At 41.0% G+C, this 26,971-nt stretch overlaps 6 protein-coding genes across 6 annotated transcripts; 2 read left to right on the forward strand and 4 right to left on the reverse strand.

The window, feature by feature from the left end:
• Positions 1-4,862: 4,862 nt before the first annotated feature.
• Positions 4,863-5,769, forward strand: LOC120449152. Its single transcript, XM_039631488.2, has one exon. It carries the CDS (start codon positions 4,968-4,970, stop codon positions 5,607-5,609), a length of 642 nt encoding a protein of 213 aa, XP_039487422.2. The 5' UTR covers positions 4,863-4,967; the 3' UTR covers positions 5,610-5,769.
• Positions 5,770-5,877: 108 nt separating this feature from the next.
• Positions 5,878-7,032, forward strand: LOC120449151. Its single transcript, XM_039631487.2, has one exon. The coding sequence runs from the start codon at positions 6,023-6,025 to the stop codon at positions 6,881-6,883; it is 861 nt and encodes a 286-aa protein (XP_039487421.2). The 5' UTR covers positions 5,878-6,022; the 3' UTR covers positions 6,884-7,032.
• Positions 7,033-8,342: 1,310 nt separating this feature from the next.
• Positions 8,343-8,955, reverse strand: LOC120449154. Its single transcript, XM_039631491.2, has one exon. It carries the CDS (start codon positions 8,581-8,583, stop codon positions 8,419-8,421), a length of 165 nt encoding a protein of 54 aa, XP_039487425.1. The 5' UTR covers positions 8,584-8,955; the 3' UTR covers positions 8,343-8,418.
• A 136-nt stretch (positions 8,956-9,091) lies between these two features.
• On the reverse strand, positions 9,092-9,903 carry LOC120449153 (cytochrome b-c1 complex subunit 8). The gene is made up of 3 exons (XM_039631489.2): positions 9,765-9,903; positions 9,306-9,490; positions 9,092-9,248 (listed from the first exon to the last, which is right to left on the reverse strand). The coding sequence occupies exons 2-3, from the start codon at positions 9,478-9,480 to the stop codon at positions 9,154-9,156; spliced, it is 270 nt and encodes an 89-aa protein (XP_039487423.1). The 5' UTR covers positions 9,481-9,490; positions 9,765-9,903; the 3' UTR covers positions 9,092-9,153.
• A 506-nt stretch (positions 9,904-10,409) lies between these two features.
• On the reverse strand, positions 10,410-14,773 carry LOC120449610 (pH-sensitive chloride channel 2). Its single transcript, XM_039632178.2, has 7 exons — positions 14,124-14,773; positions 12,383-12,501; positions 11,921-12,319; positions 11,696-11,854; positions 11,482-11,637; positions 10,876-11,261; positions 10,410-10,810 (listed from the first exon to the last, which is right to left on the reverse strand). The coding sequence occupies exons 1-7, from the start codon at positions 14,192-14,194 to the stop codon at positions 10,568-10,570; spliced, it is 1,533 nt and encodes a 510-aa protein (XP_039488112.1). The 5' UTR covers positions 14,195-14,773; the 3' UTR covers positions 10,410-10,567.
• Positions 14,774-18,395: 3,622 nt separating this feature from the next.
• Positions 18,396-19,213, reverse strand: LOC120449588 (MICOS complex subunit MIC13 homolog QIL1). The gene is made up of 2 exons (XM_039632151.2): positions 19,032-19,213; positions 18,396-18,969 (listed from the first exon to the last, which is right to left on the reverse strand). Exons 1-2 carry the CDS (start codon positions 19,040-19,042, stop codon positions 18,612-18,614), a joined length of 369 nt encoding a protein of 122 aa, XP_039488085.1. The 5' UTR covers positions 19,043-19,213; the 3' UTR covers positions 18,396-18,611.
• Between the last annotated feature and the right edge of the window lie 7,758 nt (positions 19,214-26,971).

Here is a 26,971-nt window from a genome sequence, read left to right on the forward strand (position 1 = left end):
TTACGCATTCTGAGTGGGCTGCTTGGGTGGATGGGGGCACGAGCTCCAGCTGACGCAGCTGATGTGTGTGTAAGTGTTGCAGCTTGTAAACAAACGGCAAGCAAATAATGACAAAGTCGGAGACGGAGACGAAACTCCAAAAATGTTCCTTATTGTTTGCTGTATTGACTGCATCGCTGGGCTTATCGCTAACCGTTGTCAGATCGAATAAACATTCACATTTATATGTGCTGCACACAATGTGCTGAAGCATGTGCAGTGGGGCTTGCTTATGATGAACTTTTTGTTATAATCATACAAATATTAGCTAGACTCCTTCCTTTCATGAATATTAATTTTGTAATTAAGTGGAAAGAGCTTTTATAGAATTTTTTTCTATGCCTTCAAATTATTATCATTACTTCCTATTTCTTTAAACGATTTCCCTAATTGTTCTTAACTTATAATGAGCTAGATTTTGTATTACTGAATGTGAATTGGGTGGGGAAAATCATCTATTAATCTTGACTGAAAACAGGAAGCACGCTTGTGAATTGGAAGAGTTTGAAGCGAACAGAACGGATCAAAAGTCGGAGCTGGCCTAGAATGTGTGTCAATGGTGATAAGCAAATGCGGGGTGGGGAAACTATTGTACGAGTATAAGATCTCAACGGACTCGGTCGATTCTCCTCTATTGAATACAGTTTGCATTCGTTATAGGGGTACTTGCGTTCCCCACTCCGCGTTGCCCACTCCGCCGAGTGTGCCTGCCATGACTAATTAAGTAACCAAAAAGTATGAAAAGAAGGCAAAAAGCTGCTCAAATTCTCAGCATTAAAACGTGCCGACAACTTTGTAAAGGCTGCCAAAAATGCACATTTTTATTTATATTCCCATACAAGTTGTTGGGACATGCTTTTGGAGTTGGAATCGATTCGAAGGGTAACTTAGCTTACACGTGGATTTGCAAGTGGCATTTGGGATAAGTGGGAAATAACAAATATCTTAAAAGCGTAGTATGAAATGTATGCAGTTAACTTTGATGTGCAACTTTTTATTTTACTACTTTTATTTTATTTCATTGTTAGTTTTGTGTGAGATATATATTTTATATTCGACACATATTTTATATACAATATTTTTGTATATTTTAATATTTTTGTATTATTTTTAAGTGATAATACAAATTTGTCATTTTCTCAAGCAACTACAAAAATAATTATTTAATAATATACCCAAAACCTAATATGATGAGAAAAACAAAAAAATGTAATGTAAATAGGTATTTTCTCATGGCCTAGGCAATAAAGATTTTTTTTTAAGAAATTGAATTTGTAATTGAAAGTTCCAACCACAAATCAGAGTACCACTATATTCATATAGTTATGGGCCAAAGTTCGTACTCCTGCCATTTGCAGTTTCGATTCCTGGACTTCTCCGCCCGTGTGAGTCATGAGCATTAAGCATAAAACCGACATTTAGCTGATTGATCTTAATAAGAATTTGTGCGGCAGGGCGGAGCATTCGGGCGGAGGATGGCTAACGGATCGTTGCCATGAACGGGTCAATAACATTGTGCGGATGCCTCCTTCTGATTTTCCCCAAAGTCCTCACATGGCCTCCTCCCGATTCCGAGTCCCTGGATTCGAGGGCGTTGCTGGGCTGCGCCTGCGCAACATAACAAACTTTGTGTTTGTTTCCCCTACTCAATGCCAGTGTGCAGTTTTTAATAACTTGGACTCGAAGTCAGAAATTTGGACAGAGTCAGGAGAAGGAGAATGAGAATTGAACCCCACCCTTGTCGGAAATGTGAGTTTGCTTTGCTGAGTTATGTATGGTGCATATACCCCACATAGGGTTCTTTTCATCCGAGTTGGTGCGGGTTCGTATCTCTTGGTATCTTACGATATATAGATATCTGCGATTTGCACTTAGCCGTCCGCAGAACGGATGTCTGTGCTCGATTGTTAATTGAAATTTGTCGCCAAAAAGCAGCAGAATTTGCAACACAAATTTCCGAACGAAGTGTCTGGCCTGTTGCATATTTCATATGTTTTGATTCTTGTCTAAAGCTTTAGCTTTTTGGCGATTCGCCTGCAGATTTATGCGCAAGTGCTTAATCGAGGCTTGGATGTACAATGGAGGGTGGAAAAACTGTGCCAAAAGCAGAAGTTTTCATTTCAAAAATCCGATAAAATCTTAGTGAGCAAGAATTCTAGATTTAGAAGACTGAATTTTATTAATGATTTATAAAACAAATGAGAGTCGTTTCAAATACTTATTTCTGATTTATGCAGCAAGCAATATTTTTTCTAAGAATATTTAGTGCAAACAAACAAAAAGCACATAAATCAATTCACTTTTATTGGACTTTTCGAGTGCATTTGATTTTTGCTCTCAGGGTGAGCAAATTGCGCAACATCTACGTCGATTTTTGGCCGTCTAGCGGGCAAATTAAATCAAGCTGCACGGCAGAACAAGAAATATAACCTGATTTTGATGTCTGCAATTCAAATTAAATGCAATTAAACTGAAATTGATAGACAAATTCAAGCGAATCCAGCCAGTTTCGTTTGCTCCTCTCTTCTGTTTTCTGATGGCACTTGACAGCTTCTCCTCCTGCTGATTACCTTTTCGTCGTCCTTTGGACATCTCGAGTTTCGTCTAGCTGAAGTCTACGCCTTTGAGGGGCTTATAAACAGACCGAGACGGAAAAAAGCCCCTGGGCTTCTGTCTCGGATTTGGGGTTCGCCTGTCTGCTCCCTGTCTGCTTTGGTGGTTCCTTTGTGCTCGGGTGCTCGACTGCTCGGGTTAGATGCTAGTCAGGTTTGGACCTTTTTTTATGTTGTTTGGGTTAGTCTGCCGAAATTCTGGGTCTTTGTTTTGATTTCGCATTTGATATCATTTTTCGGCATGTGCAAAGGGGTCGGAGTGTGAGGGAATGTCGCTCTCCGAGCTGGATTTTGTATACATATAAAATAAGCGGAATTTATAGAGCTGGCAATAAGTAGCTGGTCTGATTCACGCATTAAATAAATAATTTAAACGCAGTAATAGGTATCAACTTATTATAATTAATAATTTAAATGCTAAGTCAAGTTGGCTAAGATGAAACTGGTTTTGGAAATTGTATTTTCTGTTCTGATTTTCTGAGGCAGAATGTTGTATCATAGAATTATTTATTTATATTTTAATTGGTTTAATATATGAATTTTATAGTAGATTTAATATAGATCTTTATTAAATAGTATAATAACAATTGCATTGTACTTGAATAAATTCATTTATTTAGATATTTAATATATCGTGATAAAATGGTTTTCTGTTAATCTTTAAATAAGTAAGTATTAGTTTAATTGATATTTATTTTGAGTATTTGGCATTCCTTCAAAGAAACTCGTTATTGTACTTAGAATTCCAGCTCTTTAATTACAATTCACAGCTAACTAGGTTAATTTACTCATACTAATATATAGTATCTATCAGACTTCTTTTGTTGTCATCAGAAACGTAATTACTGCGAGTACTTTTCATAAGTTTTATTTATTATATTATTATACTATATCTAATACTTTTTGGTTGTTATGCAGAAATATTACATCCGTGCATTACGCGTAGATACTTTAGCGCATCTCTGGCGAGAAATCACTCTTCCTCTAGCTCGCAATCTTTTGACTGCCGAAAACCGAAAAAGTGGCCGGACGGAGTGTTGGGTATGTAGTATATAGTATCTGATGTCTGGACTTTTATTGTATGGCTGACCTTGAATTTATGGAAATTGCATAAGTGGGAACAACTTTGTCATATTAAGAAATATACGTACTGGAACGAAGAGAGCCATAGAAACCCAAAGCAAAGGCAGTGATGGTGATGGTGACATAAACGACCAGACCTTGGCATTGTGTTGAAGGACTGTGAATCAAATTATTCGAGGAAGTAGCTTGAATTATGGCTCAAGGGGGTACTTTGAATTTATGAGTATTCAGGATATTAAGATTGTCTTTTTTTTGGCCGGCCACATCCATCTTCCACACCCCGAAAACCATCCGAAATCCGCTTCCTGCTGCCAAATAATTTACAACTTGCGAATGCGATGCACAGGCTATGGGAAGAAACAAATAATGATTAGTCGCACATAATGCATGCATATATCCATGGGCATATCGATAACCCTTATCAAGTGTGCGGCATCGCGAGCCAAAAAATACAAATTATGCTTAACAAAAGGAACACAGCATAAGCACTCAAATATAAATCAATGGCTTTGGAATACTCTCACTTACACCGAAGTGGGAAAACAGCAAGGTATTTTTACCACCAAAGAAAAAGTCTCCTTCAAACATCTTAGGAAAGTATTTTCTTTATCCCAAAACTATAATGGTTTTGCTTTAGTAATTTCATCAAATCTTCTCTTAATAAGTGTACAAGAAGTGCAAATTTGTGGAACTTACTTTAATATTCACATGTATGTATGTATGTATATACTATATAGTCAGTATGTGTGTGGTTGGTCGATCCAATCCCCAAAGGCGTAGTGGGCGTGGCACTTTCATGTTTGGTGCAACCCATACAATCAGGAATCTCACAAGCTCTTGCTAAAAAATTAGCCCACCTTGAACCTGAGTTTATCAAATTGCAGTGATTATGTGCGTGGTTTTTATACAAACTTTCAAATAACTGAGATTACTTGGTCAGTATCCGTTAAAAAAAAGGGTAAAAGTGATCGAGTTTTTCACTTTCAGCCAATTTGAGGATATTTGAAGAGATTTTATGTATATAGACAACATGATAAAATATAGCAAAATCATCAGTTCGTAAAATTAATTTATTATACAGAATGGGCTAAGAATAAAATTCACTTTAAAAAATTTATAGATCTGAAACAGCGTTTGCCCTCACTAAATCGACAAAATTTGAAGTAATTCGAGTAAAATTAAGAAATTTAAGAGAATTCAAGACATTCAAGAGTTACTAAATTATTGTTTAGAATGACCAAGGGCGTGAGGTTTCCCAACGATGGATGCCCTGGCTTGCCGAATGAAAGGCAACATTCTCGAGGAACAAACGATTCGCGTCAGAAGGCTCAGAAAGTGAACTCCAGGGCATCTAGGAAACCACTGCAATCGCTACAAACTGCCGGTCGGAACACTAGCTCCTACAGCCTGAAGTACAAAGGAAGTCCGCTGTCCGAGGAGCAACTGGGTGTGCTGGTGCAGCAGGATTGCAGGGCGGAGAAGCATCACACCGATCGCCAGAACTTGGCGGACATCATTCTGATGCAGGCTCGTCGCATCGAGAAGCAGCAGCGGGAAATTCATAGGATAAAGGCGCACTATGAGCGCCAGGTGTCCACCATCAAGAACAATGCCATCATGCTGGAATCCCATCTGCAAAAGGTGCTGGCGAGTGTCGAAAGGGATCGGGCCAGGCGGATTGGCCACCACTGCCAGGACATGTTGGGTGCCGTGGAGAAGCTGCAGAAGAGCGACATCCAAGTGAAGCAATCCAAGCAATCCCAGCCGCAATCTGTGGCCAGCCGACTGCTGATCCAGTATCTCCACTCCAAGGCGATTTCGCATTCGACCAGGAACTCTAATGGAAACACAAGTAACTACAGGAATATGTTGTGAATCGTATTGCTGTGTGTGCATTGTGTTTTCAATGGGTTTTCTGGTCAGTTTAAATTATCAATAAAAGAACCATTTGTATCTTAAAAATGTATTTTAATCTTTAAAAGATAGTTAATATCTAAAATATAATATTCAAGAATAAAGCCGATTATTAAGGATACTTTTGATGATTTTGTATTTAAGACGGTATAAAATGGTATATACAACGAAATATCTGTGACAAGCAGGTGTGCAGGTGAAAAGCAATCATTTTCTAAACAAAGCTTGCATCGTAACAACCTTTTATTTAGTTTTTAAAAGTCAGGTCTCCACTGAATGCCTTCAAAATCCCAACAGACACCCCAATCCTGAAGCTATTTTTCACTAGACAAGCAGTGTGTTTTGGACTACCAAAATTTGACTCATCCAGCCCAATGCCGTACCACGATCGAGTCAAAGCCCGACTGGAAAACGAGGTGGTTCTTCTTCGCCGCGAGGTGGCCTCACTGCGCTCCAAGCATATCAAACATCGCAAGTATCGCCAGGATCAGGCGGTGCTACAGGCGCGTTTGGAGCAGGAGATCCAGTTTCTACAGAACGAACTAGCCGCAGCTCAGGTGAATCGCAATGAACGAGAGTGCGGTGGAGCCGAACAGTGTTCCCGTTTGAGCCAACAGGTGGAGAAACTGGACGAGCACGTGGTCAAGCAGGAGAAGTACATTGCCTTCCTGGAGGACCAGATCAATCACACGCGCAACAAGTACCAGCAACGGATGACCGATGTCCGCCAGAACGCCGAACTGGTGGAAAAGGAGCTGAAGCGGGTGCGTCGCGAGATTAAGGCCATTACCGAGCAGGCTGGAAAAGTGGACAGCCTGCAGCAACAAGTGGGTTTCCTCATCGCCAAGCTGGACCGCCGGAACGCCATCATCTCCAAGTACGAAGCCCAGCAGGATGAAGTCATAAGTATCATGGCTAGTCTCCAGAAGCAGAAAGACAAAATTAAGCGGCATCAGAAGATCAATATCGCCCATGACGATAAAGCTGATTCCAGTTCGATCCCCTCTGAACAGCCACCTCTTCTCAAGCCGTGTCTACAGAAGACGAACGATCGAAAGAAACATCGCAAGCAACTCAAATTTCGCGAGGGTGATAAGGAGGATTCCAGCTCGACAGGTCCTGATAAGCCACCAGATGACGAGCCTACACAAAGCGCCTCCCTCAACTTAGTCTGTCTCTCCTCTGCGCTGAGAAATAAGTTAAGTAACCAGGAACAGCCAACTGTCGATCAATGATCTTAAGTCGTGCCTATAATCTGATGGATATTCAAATTAATTGTTTTTAGAACCGCTTTTACCAAAATCTCTTCTGTAACTGAATATCTTTATAAAAATTTGTACGTACATACATATATAAAAGTATATATACCACCATAAAAAGTAAATGAATGAACTAACCAAACGGAACTTCTGTCAGCACTTCGACTTCGACGGGCGTCGGAGTTCCTAGAACTCCCGATTTACAAGTTCATTGACAAGCTGCTGGATTATCCATTCAGCAGTATGGAACCGGGTTAACGATCCGTCTTAATGGATGGGTTTATTTTGATTCGTTTTGTGTGCTAAGCAATTGCTTCACTGCTTTCGCTATTGGGGAAGCTTATTTGATCCGATGATGTAATGAATATCCAAAAATATGTTTAATTAATCCTCTTACTCTTGTTTATTGCGTAGTAGTGTTATTAAATTTATTTGGGAAGATCTCTACGAAATGCATATGTTCACTGTCAACTTTTATGGATTATTTTGAACTAAGATGTAACTCTTTTGATGGAATCGGACGTCTTCCAAACAAGTTTATTGATAATAAATGTTAGAAATAAAAATTACACGATTTCAGAGGTAAAGTAGAAAACGAGTAAGCAGTTAATCCTGAAAGACAGATTATCAGAGAATACGCAGACTTAGGCTGTTCCAGGATTATCAACGTTTAAGGATATTTATGGGATCCCTCATGTTCGTATAGACAACACTAATCAGTGGGAGAGGCTTAGAGGGTAGTCTTAAAGGTGGTGCTGCTATTTCTAGCCCTGCAATCAAGTCACGTTCGCTGGGTGTTCTAATGCAATATTTTAGCATAAGAGCACGTAGCGCAGTATTGCATAAATTCTGAAACTGCCGGGCAATGAGTCAGTCAGTACGGGATTGCAGAACGGAGCCAGCTGAAGTCGGGCGTCTATTGAATTCTAATGCTGCACCAGGAAGTGCGTGCAGACATTGGGCAATCAATCGGCGGTCAATTGGAATCGTTTGTGGATAGCAATTGAGTGTGATTGTATATGGCTACTCCTCCGGCAATTGGGGCAAAAGTTCAGCAGTTCTTGGATGAGAAAGCCGGTTCCAAGTAGCACTTACTTCGAGTATTTGAATAAGCTATCTTATCGGAAGACGGGCTGCCATGAATCACAGTCGCCTAATGATGAAATTAACCAATTCTGGGCTGGATTTTTTTTCGCATGTTCCGTGGGAGATGGGGAAGACGGGGGCAGTCAAACCAGTTCACCTGGCCTTCGAAAACAATTATATTTGGGGTTGGGCGTGTTGTTGTGCAAACACCTCCGAAATAAACCGACGACCCTGAGACTGAAAAAAGCACGAGCATGTACCAGCACCCAAAATATTACACATATAATGTGCGTGACGTCACTGCCTCGTGGGGTGCTCCAAAAACCATAGAACTGAAACAAAATGCAAGGTGGCTTGAAGTAGTTATTATTAGTCCTTAGCGTACATTACATTATGAGATAGATTAAAAACTAAATTAGATCCATCTACGTGCCAGAAAAGCTGCGGAAATTGTTTTTCAGCAGCAGAACCACGAAGAAAATGCCCACGGCAATCGACAGAAGCTGCACGTTGACCACCTTCGAGTCCACCAGGGCCTGCAGCATGTTGTAGATACTCTCGCTGCGCACTTCGTTGCCGCAGCAGTCCATTAATTAACTAATATCGGGTAATAACTAATTAGAACGCCAATATTTTGTTTGCAAACAGCTGTTCGGGGCTAGAGGTGTGACTATTTATTTTTCTCGCTCATCGATTGCTTCGGCAGACTTTCGATGTTTCCCTGCTTCGGCCATCGGCAACTCTAGTGGGTGAGTGTCTTTGCTAATTAAGTCAGCCGTTAAGAAATATTAATTTAACATAAAATATTTTGACTATAAGGTTAAAGCATTTTATATTATTTTAAAAGGCAATTCTAACAAATTTATATGCTGGCCCAAATTCTATTTGGAGACATCGTTAGAACATTATCTCGGGCTCAAACCCATACTGGAGAACAGCTGATGCTGCTCCGCCAGAAGAACATTCTTTTTACAATTGTTTGGCAAACAGAGCAACAGAACTAATACAACTGAACAGAAATTTATGCTTATACTACTGCTAGTGTCTGAGTACAAAGCCGTTGTTGTTTAGCCTTCCAGCAAACGAAACACACAACTCTCTTGAACTGTGGGTCTAGTTTTATTAATTAGTTTAACATAACTATCTGCTAGTTGGGACGCTTATTCGTCGTTCGCGTAGTCAGCGGGGTTCTTGCGCAGCAGGGCGGTGTGCTTGCGTTCGGTCAGATCGTAGATCAGGTATCCCAGGATGAAGGCTAAAAGATGACGATATTATTATACGCTTGGATGGAATTCTTCTGGAGTGTACTTACGGGGAGTCACGATGAAGACGTTGGAGCGGAAGCGACGCACCATGTTGGGCAATCCCTTGCTGATCGCTCCGGCGAAGGCGCGCTGCTCGAAGGGCGACAGCTTGTAGGTGACGATGCCGTGCACCTTGGCCAGGTTGCCAAAGTGCTGGCCATTCAGGATCGAGGACAGACGCATGGTTGTGGGGCTGCGGGTGGGGAGAGCTTAGATTAGCAACCGCAGAGGAAGTGCACCAGGATTTGTATGAAGACACAGATCGTTATTATAAACATTATGGCCCTGGTGGTGTTCCTATATTTGCTGCCACCGTAGGTTATGTAATTTTCGCACTGCTCCGCGGAAGAAGGCGGCCGAGTACGTCTAACACTGGGCGCGATCTCTGCACTTTTGGCAGCCCATAATTGTGCATATTTTTAGAGCCAGCACCTGTCATTGCACCGAATATGATGCCAAATTTTTACCTTGAAATTTAACTTTTACGCTGCAATTTCGTCTCGACTCGTCTCAACCAGTGTGACCGTGGACGGACCGCTTGAACATACCAAAGGTGTAGGCTTTATTTTTGAAATAGGTCGTAAATGTGCATATACTTAGGGCTTATGTCTTGGACAGAAGCTTAGTGCAGGCCACAACCGGCAAGCGTTACTTTTGTAGACTTTCAGCGCGGGCATAAACCTAACTTGTGTTTTTCTTTTCTTAATTTATGGGCATTTTAATTATTAAAGAAGTTTTATAGCAATGCTTTAAAAAATGTTTAATAATAAAATACGTTGTATACTTGCTTATTCAATACATTGGACTAGCATAAAATCTTACCTTTGCCGCAATAGAATATGTGCGTGGTACTCAAACTTAAATTTCGTGAACGAAACAAATGTACGTATTTATTCAATACTTTTAGACGAAAGACGTTTGGTATTGTAAAATCTATGGCTACTTAACTCTCTTAGTTAATTTTCTGTTTTGTGTGTGACTATGCATAAAAGTATTCAAGCTTCGTCTTTAATGATGGGAATAAATACTTTTAAAGTATTCCAAATGCAATAGATTTAAATGAGTTTTCAAGCAAGAATAATTTTCCTCCGAAATTAGCCTTGATATATCTATTTAGATATTGAGATTAAGTTACTTTATTCCTTTATTAATGATTAACATTTATACAGCTATGAGATGATGCATCTTACAATTTAACAATTATTTGCGCGACCAGGACTACACAAATAGACAAGATTTCACATAAGCGGCGGCATCTGCTTGCATCCGCCTACAAAACATAGACGAAGGTCCAGTACAGGGCGTTGAAGGCCAGGAACATGGCCGGGAAGAGGAAGCGGGACCGCCGGTCTATCCACATGGCGATTTCCTGCGGTGTCATGGTGGTGAAGGTGGGCGGCGTGTCCTTCTTATCCTTGTCCACGTCCACGATGTGATCGTTGCTCGTGCGCGCACTGCAAATGGACACGGTGTCGGCCTCGGCGCACTCCGTCCTTATGATGGGTAAGTTGGGCTAAGGACATTCGAAGTGATGAAATACATATCCTGGTAATATCCATTTCGATCTTGAGTACTTACATGCACTGTCAGGTAGTTGTTGAAGCCCTGGTTCACGGTGCCATTGCCAGTGCCATTGCGCACGCTCTCCGTGCTGGAAACGATGTTGTCCAAACTGGAACACGACCTCGCTCTGGATTCGTTGCTCAAACTTCCGCCAATTTGACGGCGAGCCGGGCGTGGTGTCAAAGTGGACTTTATGATGTACTTGCTGTTGACCTTCTTCAGCTCGATGTTCTCCTTGCGGCGCCAAATGGTGTTCACAAAGGCGAACTCCACCAGGCTGCCGAAGATGAAGAAGGTGCAGCCCAGGAACCACACCTCCGACACCTTTATGTAGCTCACCTTGGGCAGGTTCTTGCTCTGCGAGGAGGAGAGCGTGATGAACGACAGCATGGTGCTGGTTCCTGAAAGAATGAGAAATTAGTAAAATAGTAAAATCTATGTATATCTCTAAAATGAGTGCAACTCTTTATCAACAACAAGAATAATCCTTTAACTTCAGCAATCTTTTATAATCAGTGACGCAACACGACGTATGAGCAATGTTCACTATAAATATTACACATACGCAGTGTGTCCCTGGACACCTTGTAACTTAAGCTCTTAATATTTTGATGTACTTACCCAGCATAATCCTCGGAGGAGATGCGTCCGCCTGCAGCCAAAAGGACACCCAAGAGATGGCCACGATCATCATGGAGGGCAAGTAGTAGTCGAGCAGATAGAAGCCAATTTCCCGCTTCAGATTGACCGTGAAGCTCAGCGAACTGTAGTTACCAGCTGCATTTGGAAAGTATTTAAAAAGAGTTATACAAGAATATACACCTTATATGCTAACCAAAAGCTCCGTGACGCAGATTGTCGCCATCCGACTCCACTATCGTAGTGTTGTGCCAGAACTGGGCCATGTTGTACTCGGTGAGCCTCATTTCCGGATCGAAGGAGATGGGCGTGTGTGGCTCCCACTCCAGAATCAAATCGGAAGTGTTGTACATCCCTGATATAAGTAAGGGAAGTAAATATATATCACCTAATATGTTGTGGAGCAACCAGCATCACTTACAGCTCTCCAGGACCGTGGAGCAGAACTGCTGGTCGAAGGGGAACTTCTGGAAGTTCATCCAGCAGTAGAGGCTGGCCTGCATGCGCGTGGAGATGATCACGTTTCCCTCGGGCGAAAGCGAGGTCAGTACATCCTTCTCGTCCGTGCCCAGGATACTGGACTCGCGTTCGTTGGCGAAGAAGATGTGCGGCAGCCAGAGGCGTTCGCTCAGGTGCTTCTGGCCCAGAATGTTGTCGCTGCGATTGAAGGCCTTGTAAGCCAGCCGCTTGTCCTGGAATCGCAGCTGCAGGAGGGCGTGCATCTTGAACTGCAGCAGGTCGGAGTTGAGGTTCTGCAGGAAGTACACGTAGATCCGCGTCCTCACCACAATGGGCAGGCGTTTTCCGTCCGAGTCGTATTCTGTGTGGAGAAACTTGTTAAGTTAAGTTCTATACATTCCATTATTCATTTGTAAATGTGTACCAAATGGTCTTTCCAGTCGATCGTAACGGCAGACGTGAGTTAGCCGCTGGATGAGTTGCGTCTGTTGCAAGCTCCCCGCGTCCGCCATTGAAGGACACTCCTCTTCCTCAGCGTTGACCCTAAAAAAAAGGATTAAGCTCATTGTAATTCCTTAGATAAACCCTTCTAGAGAAACGCTACTTCGCATAATTTTGCAGATGCGAGTGTAATGTAATTAATGTAGAATCCATTAATGAGCAAAAAACATTTAAAGATTGCCTTTGTGGAAAATATGAAAATGTAGACTTCTAAAGACAGCAATTTGGTTAATTTTAAAAAGTTTAAATTCTGCTCTTAATAAGAGGTTTGTTTTGAAGGCGATCTTAAACGACAGTATTTGGTGGGCTTAAAAACGCCAAAACATTTCAATTTAAAATGGTATAGCATAGACTTTTTGCCTCGTAAAAGCAGCTTGCACAATTATTATTTTATAGGAAGGGAGTTTACTTAGCAACTTACAGTAGCACAAAAAGGAAGCTCCTGAAATCTCCGCTCAAGAGGGCGGATTTCTTCTCGGAATTCAATTCACAATCAGTAAAAAGTACACAGCAATTAAAGTATGTTGACTTATTGGGATTAACTCCGATTAGCTCTTAGAAAATGAATGAGTTTTCCGATAGCACTCAGAGCGATTTCACTCGGATTCACCTTTTCATGGGCGAGTTAGCCTCACTAAGCAGTGAGCACCTCTAAGCAGCTGTGCAAGCTCATTTGCAGCTACCTTAAAATGTCAGGCAGCAGAATAAATGGCTGAATAAAAATAAATAATAGCAAAATATTTGTCTTCTCATATGGCGCTCGTTATTTAACTTGCATTTTATTTCGTTACTTCGGCTTGTATTTGTTTGCTTGCGCAACAACAAAATGTTTAATTCGATTAATTGAGTTGAGTTGACCTGGTCCCTGCTTTTGAGCAGGAAACTAATTATAGCCCTGTTGATAAAGCGCTAAGATCTTGAACTTATCCGATAAGAAAATATCATCGTTCCGCGACCTTTTTCGCACATCAAAGGCGAAACGCCGACTGTAAATAAGTTTCGGTGCGTTTCCTTCTGCGCCTTCGAGAAAATCTTAATTAAATTCTAATCTAAAGATTTGTTTACGCAAATAGGTAAAGATTTATCAGAGGCTTTGTGCGAATTCCTAGAACATAAAACGAAAGACCTGGAAAAACCCATGCAAGTGAGGTTTCCCAAGGGAACAGGTTACAGGAAATGCTAGCAAGCAAAGTTACCACATTCTTTATGCGTAACCCTTTTTATCAGCCTCCATGTAAACATTTTCTCTTGAATATTTTTGGGCAACGTTATCAGACAACCTTAAAGTACCCCTATCAAAATGATCTAGATGGGAATTTTCGACGATACTTTGTTTATTCAATTCGACTATACTTGTTGACATCTTATGCTTGTGTTTAATTGCGTGCTTAGTTTTAAATACACAAATAGTAACCGAGATGGAAATTTGGCAAGATATAGTAATTACCAGAGAGGAATATGTATAGTCTTCTTCTGCGGAGAGCAAAGGCCTCATCAAGCGAAGGTGCAATGTTTGATAATTTTTGGGAAAGTTACTTCTACTTATAGTCTAAATTTAGACAGTTCTGCCAAAATGTATCTTTATCAGAGCTTTGCTTGACAAGTTCATTTGAATGAATCTTAAGGTGTTTTGCGTGCTGGGTGTTTTTCCGGTCAGAACTTACCCAACTGAATTCCATATGCTGGAGACCAAGATGAGCGTTGTCCAAAAGTCTTGGTTCAGATACAGATACATAATGTGGCTGGCTGGTTTCTGTTTTCTGGTTTTTGGTTCACAAATGAAACTGTTTTACTTGATTTGGTGGGAGGTTTACAACTTTTGCTTTTGCTGGCCGCAAGCGAAATGATTCGATTTCGTTGGCTTGTCAAATTATATGCTCATGTTTCACACGATCTCCTCGCACATTCACTTCACACATTCACTTTGCAATTAATGCAAATCCACGTCGATCGGCGACTTTATTTACGAATTTCCCGCAGTTCTCTCGAGGACGAGTCTGAGTCTGTCGGCGTTCGTCGGAGGTTTGAGATCGCGCCGCGTTTGCGCCCCCTAGTAGTAGAGAAATACCAGGTACCGCTCTGCTTCAGCCTCTACTTCTGCCTCTGCCGACGCCCCGAAACACACTGACTTGTGGGCGGCGAGGCACTCGGCTTTTGCTTTTTTCGGGCCTGATAAGACCGGAGATACTACTGCGATACTACGGTCTTGCTCCCAAGCCGCAACTCCCAACCGAACCACTCAATAAAAACAGCAGCAGCAGCACCAGCGATTGCAGCAGCAGTAGATATTGTTAGCTGGTCAAGAGCTGGAAGGCAATAGCGCAGGGTCGATTGGGGATCGGCTCACTTATAAGCATTCTATAGACCATATACTAGACGTACTCACCCGCGTGCGTTTGCCACTCGGAGAAAAAGCTACTAAAGATACAGATACACTTCTCATCTGGATGTAGGGCGATATTTTTCACTGGCGGCTGGCTTCATTTGAAAAACTAAGCTTTTCCTAAGTAATAATATCTAAAGTCACAATAAATATTATCTTGACATTTAATAATATTTCTAAGGCCTGAGTTGGTTTGGTTTTATTTCATAAATATGATCTTCAAACTGTATTCGTTATATTTTGAATACAGGCAATGAATGAAGGGATTGCTCTACTCTTATTCGCCTTGCAAAATCAGCAATATTATCCTAAAAACAAAGTTAAATGCCATATGCATGCACATCTTAATTCTAAAACCATCAATGCACTAGAAATACATTCGTGCTATGTGTTAAGAAGGATAAAATAAGTGGGTTTAGGACTGGAAGGGAGCCCGTTCTAAGCTTAACTTTCAGCGTTGGTTTTTTTGAGGGTAATAACTATGATTAGGTGAAAATTGCACTTTTCCGCGGTGTACAAATCGGAAGCATCGCAGTTGCGTCTGTCAGCAAACCGGTATCGAAGTCGCACTTCGGAAAATGCACCGAATCAGAATAAGTAATGCCAGCATTTATGAAGGCTCGCTGGCAGTCGCATTTCGCGTCTTGTTTCCAGGCATTAGCATACCTATCTCGGATATGTGTGTAACCAGTGGATGAATGGATAGATGGATGGATGGATGGCTGATAAGTCATATGGTTTGGGCTGTTTGATCAAGTGTCTAACACCCGCGCTTCTAATTAAGTCTGTAATGTTTGCCCACGCTTTTGGCCTTGTTTGCGATCCATCGCTAGATCGGCAAATGATCGAGTCTCACTTGGCAGCCACTGGGCACTCGAAACTCGAGTGGTGCAGGTTCAACAAACCGGCCCAGTGTCCCCAAAACGAAATCTATTCAACTCTTATCGACGGAACAAGCGGAACAAGCGATCCTCCTGGTTGAACGATCGGGCCAAGGGATTATGCTCAGAGGTCGGATTGAACGGCTCCACACCCCGAAAGCCCATAATATCGTTAATAATAATGAGCTGACGAAGGCAAAGGCGACGCTAAAGCTGCGACGTGACACAGAATTGAGAGTGTGACAATAATTGAATATATGACAAATGGCCAATAGCGGAATGAGTTAATATCGTTTTGTCAAACACAATTAGTTGGTAGTCTGAAACTTGAGTGGTTCGTGATTGACGCTGGCTATGTTTGAATGATTTATTCGTTATTTCCCAGAGATCTAAAGGCTAGACAAGATCTTTCGATGGAATATCAAATAAAGTTACCTGTAACGCTTGCTGAATTGCTTTATTTGCGAGCTCTTCGAAAGATGCTGTTTGGCAAAAGATATTTTATATTGTCTAAAATACGCACAAATGTAAATATTACAACGCTTTTAACGTATATTTTTAATTTAAAGTTTCTAAGTAAAATAAATATTTTTTGTAAATTCCAAGTGGTCCATTTACTTGCGTCGACTCCTCGCTTCTCACCTCTTATCGGGGTTATTTTAGGAACTTTAATTGAATGAAATTCTCGTGGCTGAGCAAATTTGAACTGCGAATATTTAACAAGAAGGCATATTTAATTATTGTTCGCATTGCCAAGGCAAACAAGCACTGCTGCTCTGCTCTATTTAGCCAATTTGGGAAAGCGCGGAAAGAGCAGAACTTGGCCCCAGCTTATCACCCATTTGCGCCTGTTTACCGGAGTCATTGCCACGGAACATGGAATACGAGTATGTGAATCCGCTGGAGGTGTTGCTTGTGTTGCTCGGGCCATTTGGAGGTTATATTGATATTTGCGCCGATTTTGTGGGTCGCTGGCAATGGGTTTTGTGTGTTTGCCCCAAATATGGCACATCCATGTGCCACTGTGGTCCTGGTGAGCACGTGATGGCGATGGCGTGATGCGGTTCGATCTTTGAGGTTCCTTGAGATCTCCGATCTGCGGCCTTATCTCATATGATTATGAGTCATCTGCACCTCGGTTGACTTGGGGGTGGTGGACTGAGGTGGAAGATTCTTTATCTGGAGACAACAACATCTGCTCCCTGGCAGGCGGTAGACAGTTGCTTGTGTTTGGGTCGTCTTGGCCAATAAACAAGCGAAAAGTTTAATTAATTAAAAACATGGTGGGGCTATGTAAATAGCAGCCAGCGTCAGTGGCACTGGGCAAATATCATAAATAGAATGGCAAATAATCAAATAATTGAAATTAAAAACGTGTAGTATTACCGCGGAGATAATCACAGCACAGCACTGGGCAGTGGCAAGTGGTCTCAAGTGGGTGTCTAAATTTAAAGCGATGACAGCCAAATGAACCGAGATGGTCAGGAGGCTCTATCTTGTGGTACTTTTTCAATTTTTCGCTACTTCACTTGTTAATAAGTTAATAATACTTGGACTGGGCTATCTGACTCCTGGTAGCCAAATTGTGGCACTAAACTGTTATCAGCTGCCGGCGTACGTTCGCCTTCAGTGACGTCTTTGGATTCTCATTCGCTGCGCCGTCCAAAGTAAGCTTTAATATTTGCTCTTGCCACTGGGGCGTATGCGTAACGTGCCGTCATAGCGGAAACGGCTGTAAAATGTCAACCATGGCGTGCTGACTCAGTTGAGGCAAAAGCAACGCTGGCTGGGATTTTTATCGCCGCGCTGTTGAACAAGAGTCGGCCATCTTTTCTCTAACAATCAACAATCAACGATCTTAAACATCACAATGTTTAGAGAAATAATTTCGTGTTATCAGCGAGATGAAAAGAAGTACTAGTTATATCAAAACAGTTGTGTGGGAGAATTTTCGCATATCTGACATATCGTAAATACAGAAAAGAACCCTTCTCACGTGCTTGGCAAAGAGTCATCGTCGTGACAGGTTTCCCGGTTTTTTAGCTGACCAAATATTAGATCCAAATACAAGATCTACTCGTAGTAAGCTGAGCTGGCGCAAAAACCGGACCGGTAGTGGGATAATAAATCAGCTTTCTTTGCACCGCTTTGTTTGGGGAGTGTGCTCTGACAGATGACTTACGTGGACACGAAAAGATCTTAATTAGTAGAGCGCAAAAAGCGTCTCAGTTGGATATTTATAGAAGCACATATCACTAAAGTAACCGGGGTATTTTCTTGAAAGTTTCTAACTACACCGAAAAATCCGAACACACAAAATTTAGCTGTCATACTTTCATTTGATAACGTTGAAGATTGGAGTTCCATGCTCTTTTTTTCCATTTCTATGATTATTTGTGTGGAATATCGACCATACACTGATTTATATTGGACTCCTACAGGATATAGAACTTTTAAACCTCTCCTATCAAAGAAATTTTACCGAGTTGAACGATTAAATATGGTTGTTAAACTTTTATAACCGGCAAGAAGAAATACGGAGGCCTGTCAACCTTATTAGAAAGTTATTATCTCTATCTCATTAATATTTTTATATATTGAATAATACATATTCTTTTTCTTGTGGTGCAGACTGCAGTTTCTCTCCGTGCACCCAAATGAATACATCATCGTTTTAAGGGCGATCTTACCGCCTACCACGTAGAGTTGTTTATTTCTAAACTGGACTTTCCAGTTCGATGCGTTTCAGTACGTCGAGAACAGATCTATAGTCGCTTGTCCGCTGGCGAGCGGATCGAGGAATAACGACACATTACAACGACATTATTCAATAGGCTAACTATGAGCTAAAACGAAAACAGCCTGCCATTGAAGAGCAGTGGGTTAAGTTACTTCGCCGGACTGGACTCCGCGCCGCCGGCGATGGCTGGGGATTGTGCAAAGTCCTGGAACGTGTCCTTCACCTTCTTGAGGCCCCTGCCCGCGTAGCAGGGCAGCATGTGGATGAAGCGGAAGGTGTTCTTCACGCCCTCGTTGTAGTAGTGCTTGGCCAGGAAGCGCATCTCACCGGTTCTGGGCAACTGGGGCACCTCGAAGGGCAGCTGCTTCTCCAGCTTCTGGACATGCGGACGCAGCTCCGACTTGATATCGTTGTACAGCTTGTCCGACTGGGCAGAGTCGCCCCAGATGCCCACCTTTTGTGTGTAGTAGACGGTTCCGGCCACCAGACCGCCGCGCACCAGAAGTCTGGAAAGGATTCCAAGAGTGTCAGGCTTACGTAAGCCTCAAGCAAACGCATCCGGACTTACCCAAGAACCATATTGATTCGGTTGTTTTGGGGAAGAGAGAGTGATAGTCAGTTGCGGTCTTTGGGTGTATCCAAACAATAGCAGTCTGGTCGTTTTCGTTCAGAACTTTCGGAAAATTCCTTGTTTTTCTACTTCATATTATTGTCGGAGTGACCGTGTCTCCCTAGCTGTTGAAATCTGCTCGTGTAGAGTGACCAGTTTTTTATAAGTGTCACAATTGAGCGAGGTTCCAAACCATAATATTTAGCTTGACTACCAACCCAGCACAGCTTCACACCACATTAAAACAGGAATTGAAAATGTACCTACCTTAAAAATATTGTGTACCGCGTATTAATTATTAATAATTAATTATAATTAAGATATGATTTCAATCATAGGGTGAAACAACTTTTTAATAAAAGTCAATTCGATATATCTTTTCTAAGTTATATGCATTACACATTGCACTTGCATTATTTTTGTAATAGCATACGCCCCAAAAATTGCTTGCTGGTTTCTATATCCCATAAGTTGCACCGTAAAGTATTTATAACTATAACTTTAAAACTAATATTCACTAATTGTAGTACATTCTATTACTGTTTATAATTTTATGTTCCTATAAAAAAGATTCAGGACGATTTTATCAGGTGCCTTTGCTTATGACTTGGGCATTTGCATTTGGATCGTTTTCACTTTTTATTTGAGCCATTAGCTCCCTAAGTTTAATTTAAATCTTTATCGGTTTGATTGACTTGTTGGTTGACTTGATAGATTTAAACTAAACATTATTAAAAAAATTTTAGTAGAATTTCGGGTATAAGATTTTCCACCCTTAAAGGGAAGGACGCAAACCATTATATTTTTCATTACAAAGCAATGATTGGTATATATTCAACATAGATAAGCTAAAAATGCAGACAATTGACTGAATTAACTTTATTTTATTATAAACAAATAAATCTAATAAAACGTCGATCAACCAACTTAATGGCTATTCCTATTACGTTCTTGACGCACTTAATCGCAAGTTCTTATTTCCAAGAGGGTAGGATAAATTGTATACCATTCAAAAATAAATACAAATTTAATACACATATTAATAATCGCAAAAATCAAATCAAAAATTGCAAAAAATGTACAAAAATTTATTTTTTTTTTGAAAACACAGTTTGATTGGAAATTTAATTACGAACTCAACGAGGTATGACATTCCATATTTGGAGATATATTTTGAATGTTCTGATCGAAATATTGATATGTATGTTCAAAAATAAAAAAAATATTGGTGAGTATTTATTTAATGATAATCAATCAAGCTTTAGAAAAGTGTGAACACAAAAACTGCAATTATTCTCAAAAAATGTTAGAGATTTGATTTAGTTAAGTGAGGAGTGCGCTGATTAACTCCGATGAGAACTGCAGTTATTGTTCGCCTAATCAGGAAAGATCCTAGTTCGAACTAGTTGCCTTATATAGGATAGGCTTATCCAAGGAGGCTTCCGCCTTTGTTTCCCCTAAAATCTCATTTATTTAACAAGGAGCGAGGGGAGGCAAGAACCCAGCTACTGTTGCCCCTATGCAACGTGTTCATTTTCGCCACGGCTTTGTTCCAATTTTGCGACAGTTTTCGCTGCAGTTAAGAGGATTATTGCCTGGCGAACAAAGAAGGAATTGCCAAGGTTTGTGCCAATTTATTGAAAAATCCCGATTTCAAATCGAGTGAGAAATTTAACGGGCTTCCTTTTTTTTTTGCCAGTTTCTACTGTATTTTTTGGGTGCTCCTTTTGTTATTTTTTACCCATTTTCGCACCGCCTGTCGTCCTTGTCCTTTTTCCAGGTCGGGCGACAGTGACCCACGTGTCATCCGGGGTTGGCTACGCTTATTAATGGGCTCAGTTAATGTGTCGCACAACCCCTTCGTGCACCCGAAAATTAAATTCCCCCTTCCCTATCGTTTTGGGTTAAAAAATTGGCAAGTATTTTTGCGCGAAAAAAACATAGAGAAAATGTAATTTATTAATTTCGCATGGACGTGTGACAGTTGGTTGCATTCGACTGATCCTTTATTTACACAATGAGCGGCGCACTGGGTGACCCTTTTTACCCCCGGCGCCCCTAATCCACGACCCAGCTAGATTTTTATGCGGAAAATGTCAAGAAAATGTTTGTTGCAAAATTCGCATTATCCATGGAAAATTGCAACTTTTCAGCGGGCAAGGGTTCAGGCAGCAGATCAGCAGAGCACTTACCCCTTACCCTATAGCCCCTAACCCTTACCCCTTTCCATTTCCAGTGTGCTGCGAGGATTTCAATTTCGCATTCAGTTCGCTTCATTTGCGCTCGAAAGTAATTTGGGTGACCCCTTCACTTTTGGGCTAAATTTTACACATTTTCCAAAAACTGTCCAGCCGGGCAACCCTTTATATCCGATATGATTCCATGTGCAACAATGCAGCGCATTGTAAACTCTAATGAAATTTATGTCGTTTACTTTGACAACTTTTGGGGGCACCACTCGCTTCGCACGCGTCTGCATTTCACGTTTTCCATTCGACAAGCAGCTGGCACAATTCTGGGGTACGTATACCCTATACATATAGGGTCCAAATGGTTTTTAAAACCCAAACTACCCGCGCCGCAAACACGCATACAAGCACATCATACCCAGCAGTATCTTACGCTTTTTTATGGATCTCGTTTACCTATCCGATATCGATACTATTGGCGCACGCGTCTGTGTTTGCCCGCGGCTTAGGGTTTTCCCGGGGTGTTGGAGATAAGGAAACTGCCGCGTTTTTTGTGTAAAAACTGACTCTAAATGGCGTGTGATTTTGGGTCGAGTTCGGGGTTTTTAAATCAAGACACGCGTCGCCGGCAAATTTGTAATGTCTTCCCATGCTGGCCAGTACTTGAGGTCCTACTGTTGCACTGCGCTGATTATAGGGATAGTTAAAGAACAAAGAGGAACGCACATGAACTACAAATAGAGATTATTAATGGAATCTGCAATATGTCATAGGAAATGGGAATAGGCAATAGAAAATGTGGAAGTAGTTCAAGAAGAAGGTTGTTTAAATCTGCTATTTAACAAATACTTTATATAAAATATTTAAATATTTAAAGCAAGTCACATATAATGTATAGTTGCTCTTAAGCTCTTACAAAGACCTCCGATTGAAAAAGGGCTCAAGAGGATTTGAAGGAATTATTACCGGCACTTACCTTATCAATGGCTCCGCAGTTATTGATGTACTTCTGCTACTGCTTGACCACTTTTGCCCTTCTGTTGCCAAACATTTTGCGAGATAAAAGTATAAAAGTCAATGGCTTTTGGAAGTGCGTATGTATGGTTCTTTATTTATTTTTTGCCAGCCTTTTTTACGTGAATAATGCAAACTCCGCTACGGATACGCTTTCAAAGTCTGACCAAACATACACACTCACACTCACACACACACACACACTGACCGCAATTTCGCCGCGCTTTTCTTTTGCCTTTCCACTTTCATTTCCCTTAAGCAGCTTACGCACTCAGCAAGCGGTTGTGTGTGTGTGTGTGTGCTTGTGATAGTGCATAAAATTTATTGGCGCTTTGGGGGGAGGCGGGGCAACTGTGCTATCCGCGGTGAAGAGGGGGAAGCGGGGGGGACGGAGGGGAAAGGGGACTCCACTTTCACTTTAGTCTGCGAATGGCAGTTTTCCTCGCTGTGGACAAGGCTTTTATAATTTTATGCCATTTCTTTCAATATTTATTTTGCTATTATGTTTTTGTAATGAGTTCGAGTTGTTGTTGCCGCTCTTGTTGTCAACAGGACAACAGCAACAACAGCGAAAACAGCAACAACAACAAGGCGGTTGTTACAGGATGGCGTTGAAATTGGAAAAATTGTATCAATAGACGCTTGTCTGCGTATGTGTGTATCGGTCGTGGTGTGGGTGACTCCCATTGCCATGGAAAATTCCGACTGGCACATAAATTAATTAATTTTGTTTTTGCCTCTTTTTTTTGGTTTTCTGTGTCTCATGTTGTGGGTGGGGGGTAGGGGGTTGTGTGGTAGTGGGTCTATCGAAATTTTGTTTAATGCGTAGTCCATAACATTGAACTACACTTGCAAAAATCATGGGTCTAAAATGAAATGAGAAATGAATGAGAAATATGTAATTACATAATAATATTAATGTACTTAAATCTGGGTTCCTATAAATCAATTCGTCTTCCAAGCCAAAGTTATGGTAGCAAACTTTATGTATTAAAACTTGTAATTATTTATAAATTTTCAATTGCGTGCATTGATTTTAAATTATTGTAAATTGCTCATATATTTTTGGTGAATATTTTTTCACTTTTAAGTCTGGAAATAAAATCTGATAGTTTTCTGTGCACTCTCTTCCACTTCTGTGTTTTGCCTTTCCGTAGTTGGCAAAGTCTAAAGTTACGTTAGTCTCTATTGATTTTCCATAATGAGGCTTATATACGCCCATCTCCCCTGCTGGAGCCATCGAATTTCATTGCAAAATCACTGCAGGGAAAGTGATGGTAAAGGGGGGGCTGCTGGACGTCTTGTGGGTGGCGGTGGGTGTGGGGGTGGCGGTTTGGCGAGGCGTAGACTTCGTTTGGGAATACGAATTCCTGGCTGTCATGGTTGATTGCCACAGAAACAGACACACATCCACACTCACACACACATACGAGCAGAGCTATTTTATTGTCATCATTTATACATAAAGTGGGGCATCGCTATAAAGTTTTCTCTCTGTCAACCCCGCATCATATTTATTACCTGTTAATATATGTTTTATGGTAGTGGTAGTAGTAACAAGCTTGGCTTAAAATGAAATACAATTAATGATTATATATACAGATTCTTTAAAGTGCAGTCCAATTAGCTGATATATTGGCCACTGTACTTTCTTTAGCATTTTTTGCTCTCGCACAAGGACGTCGCAGGATGTTGGTATTGTTTTTGCAGCTGTCAGGTCAATCCTGACATTATGATTTCTACTCCATCAGCAGCCAGCGGATATTTCCCCATCGGCGGCTGCTACCGTTGATAGATTTTTCAATTTATTATCAGCTTGTCAGTCGTTGTACCTTCTCTTTGCTTGTATTTGAAATTAGGGATAGCAAGTCGCTTAATATTTATTGCCATAAATAATTTCGCAAGTTTTATGCGGCTCAACTTTAATTTGCAAAGCGATAAATATCAAATGGGCCCCCGACCCAAGCCAAAATCCACTCCCTTGGCCAATTCCGGATTCCAGATCCGGATTCCGGACAGGGATCCGTGAACAGCCGTAAAATGAAAGTGAAAAGAAAAGTGGAAAAGTAGCCGGAGCAACAACTGCAAAAAGTGCTGAACGCAGACAAAGTACAAATTGCCCACAGAAATACAAAAACGATGCCAGATGAAGCAGGAGTGGGGAGGAGGGGAAGGAGGGGGGAGGAGAAGGAAGAAAGTTCAATTTACTACTTTTCACTTTAGCATACATTCCACCCACCCAAGGGCACACACACACACACTCACGCTCGCAGGAATTCAAAGGACACCCTCGTTTCGACTGGCCAGCTGGAAATCGGAGAAGCCCGAGAATCCAGAATCCAGAAGCCAAAAGCCTCAGCATCCCATCCCACACATGCTTATAGAATTTTCCAAACCCCTCGCCCGCCCATTTTTCCCGCAACCTTATCCTTGCTCCGGCACTCCCCCAAAAAAAACTTTGCCTTTTGCGTTAAATTTTTCTTTTTATTTTGGAATTGCGTTCGATGGTCTCGCACACAAACGGAGGTACATGTACATATGTGGATGTACATAAATACACATACATATACACTTGTGGTACACACCCACACACGAGCATGTAATTTTCTTTTAAGGTCAAGCTGAAATGAAATACAAAAAACTTTCTTTCGTTTGATGAAAATTACAATTTTCGTCTTACTTTTCTCTCAACTTTCATGCCAAAAGGAAGAAATTGTTTGCCCTCTTGTTGCTTCCGTTCGTCCGCTCGTCCTTTGCTGATGTCCTTTCCCCCTCGTAACCATACAAATACGCACACACACACATGAGTGTGTGTATTTTGGTGTCCCTTCTTCTGGCAAGTTTTATTCCTCATCAACGCCCGTTCAACCTATTCCCCCTCACCAGCCAACCTAAAACTGAAACTCAAACTCAAACTCGAACCGAGACTCCGAGACTCAGAAACTCAGAGTCCTGGCAGTCCTTTCTGTAACTCACGCACATGCCTCTGAGGCTGTGTGTATCCAATTGAAAGGCCAAGGAGCAGGACGAGCCGAGCAGTCTCAAAACGCAGCCGAAACGGAAATAAATCCGTGTTTCGGCTGACGATGCTTCACTTTCTACTTTCTTTGACTTCACTTGGCTGCAAATGAGAAATGATTAAAGGGATGCAGCCTTTTCGCGACGTTCGATAAGAAATCTGGATCTATAAAGAGGGTTGCAGTATCGCATGTGCCAAGAATTTTAATTGAGCCGGGTATTACGCAATGAACTCATTAAGATTTAATTTATGATCATTAACAGGTATTATTGGTTGTGCAATTAATGTCAATTCTGCCAACTAATGTGGAAATTTTATCTTTTTAATTACTTAGCTTTAGAGACTGAATCTATCGGATTAACTGATAACATAAACTAATAGTATAAATCAATATTAATTTTTCTTTTTAGAAAATATATATTATTATGCATTACGTATTTTTCCATGTGAAGGATGTTTACAGCGAAGTATTAAGTAAATACAAGGAAATGCAAAACAATTTCCACACCAACTCAAATGTTTAGCAAATTATGTAAAAAAAAATCCTTGTTAAAAATGCTAAATACCTTCGATAACGTATGCAAACGAAAAGCCGTTCTCATTTTGGTCGCGTTCTGAAAAGTCATTAGGGAAACCTACTGCCTGCCTCAGCCCCTCGCACTCCTGTCCACTCGGCTCTGGTGCGTGTCCTTTTGCGTCATTTATTTAAATTGCCGCATTTCCAGGACTAATGTGCATATGCCAGAGGGAAAACAAATGAAAAACCCACCCCAGATCCCCTCTCTCTCTCCCTCCCTCCATCCCGCGTCTTAATATACATTTGGAAAATGAGAAAACGAAATAACAAATACTTACCGCCACTCCAAAGGGCCCGAAAAATCCATAAGTTAAATTATTAAAGTTTGTAGCTGTTGTTGTTGCTGACCCAAAGTTTGGGGGCTTTTGACACATTCCAAGGACTCAGCCAGCGGTCAATGAAACGAAGTCCCATAAAAGCGCTTGTATACATGGATTTGTCTCAAGTATAAATTACCCTCTCTTTAAAAAGTGCTATTCTATTTAGCAAGCAACTTAAACACTTACTAAACTAAATTTTAGTTGAAATATTTAACCATTAATTTATCTAGCTATAATTTAAGCCTATGCTTTGCTCAGAATCGACATGCTCTCGTTCTACCAATTCAAGGGTACTAAAAACAGAAAGCGTTTCTATATGGCATATGGTGACAACAAAAATGGTTGTTTGCGCCTGGCGCCGCCTAAACAATTTAATTGAGAGTTGAAATTACTCGTAAATATGTACGGCTACCCACATTCACATGTGGAGTAGGTGGAGGAAGTCCACAGTTTGGCTTGACTGGTGTTCAATGAGTATTTCAGGCCTGTAATTTGTTGGCCTGCGTGTGAAGCTCTGTCAAATCGATTAAAAACTAATTTCCACACACAATGCACTCAAAAAACGACGAAAACTATAATTTAATGGTCGCATTTTCGAACTATAGAATCCTTTGATGGATGGGTTCAATCCAAAATGCATTAGGAAGAAGGGGTAGTTGTCACATGTAAATCGGCTTTAATAATAGAATGTAATGTAATTTGTTTACAGCGATTTGAGGTATAAACTTCTAACGTTAAATAAAAGCTTATTGCATAAGTAGCGATGCCGAGAATACGCG

Source organism: Drosophila santomea, chromosome 3L (genome assembly GCF_016746245.2).
Source record: "Drosophila santomea strain STO CAGO 1482 chromosome 3L, Prin_Dsan_1.1, whole genome shotgun sequence".
Classification (NCBI taxonomy): domain Eukaryota; kingdom Metazoa; phylum Arthropoda; class Insecta; order Diptera; family Drosophilidae; genus Drosophila; species Drosophila santomea.

Coding starts and splice junctions, on each gene's coding strand:
- LOC120449152 (XM_039631488.2), top strand. CDS start 4,968: ATGACCAAGGGCGTGAGGTTTCCCAACGATGGATGCCCTGGCTTGCCG.
- LOC120449610 (XM_039632178.2), bottom strand. CDS start 14,194: ATGTATCTGTATCTGAACCAAGACTTTTGGACAACGCTCATCTTGGTC. Junction 12,320..12,382: donor TCGACTGGAAAGACCATTTG/GTACACATTTAC, acceptor TTCTCCACACAG/AATACGACTCGGACGGAAAA. Junction 11,855..11,920: donor CTCCACGGTCCTGGAGAGCT/GTAAGTGATGCT, acceptor TACTTATATCAG/GGATGTACAACACTTCCGAT.
- LOC120449151 (XM_039631487.2), top strand. CDS start 6,023: ATGCCGTACCACGATCGAGTCAAAGCCCGACTGGAAAACGAGGTGGTT.
- LOC120449154 (XM_039631491.2), bottom strand. CDS start 8,583: ATGGACTGCTGCGGCAACGAAGTGCGCAGCGAGAGTATCTACAACATG.
- LOC120449153 (XM_039631489.2), bottom strand. CDS start 9,480: ATGCGTCTGTCCTCGATCCTGAATGGCCAGCACTTTGGCAACCTGGCC. Junction 9,249..9,305: donor CGTCTTCATCGTGACTCCCC/GTAAGTACACTC, acceptor GTCATCTTTTAG/CCTTCATCCTGGGATACCTG.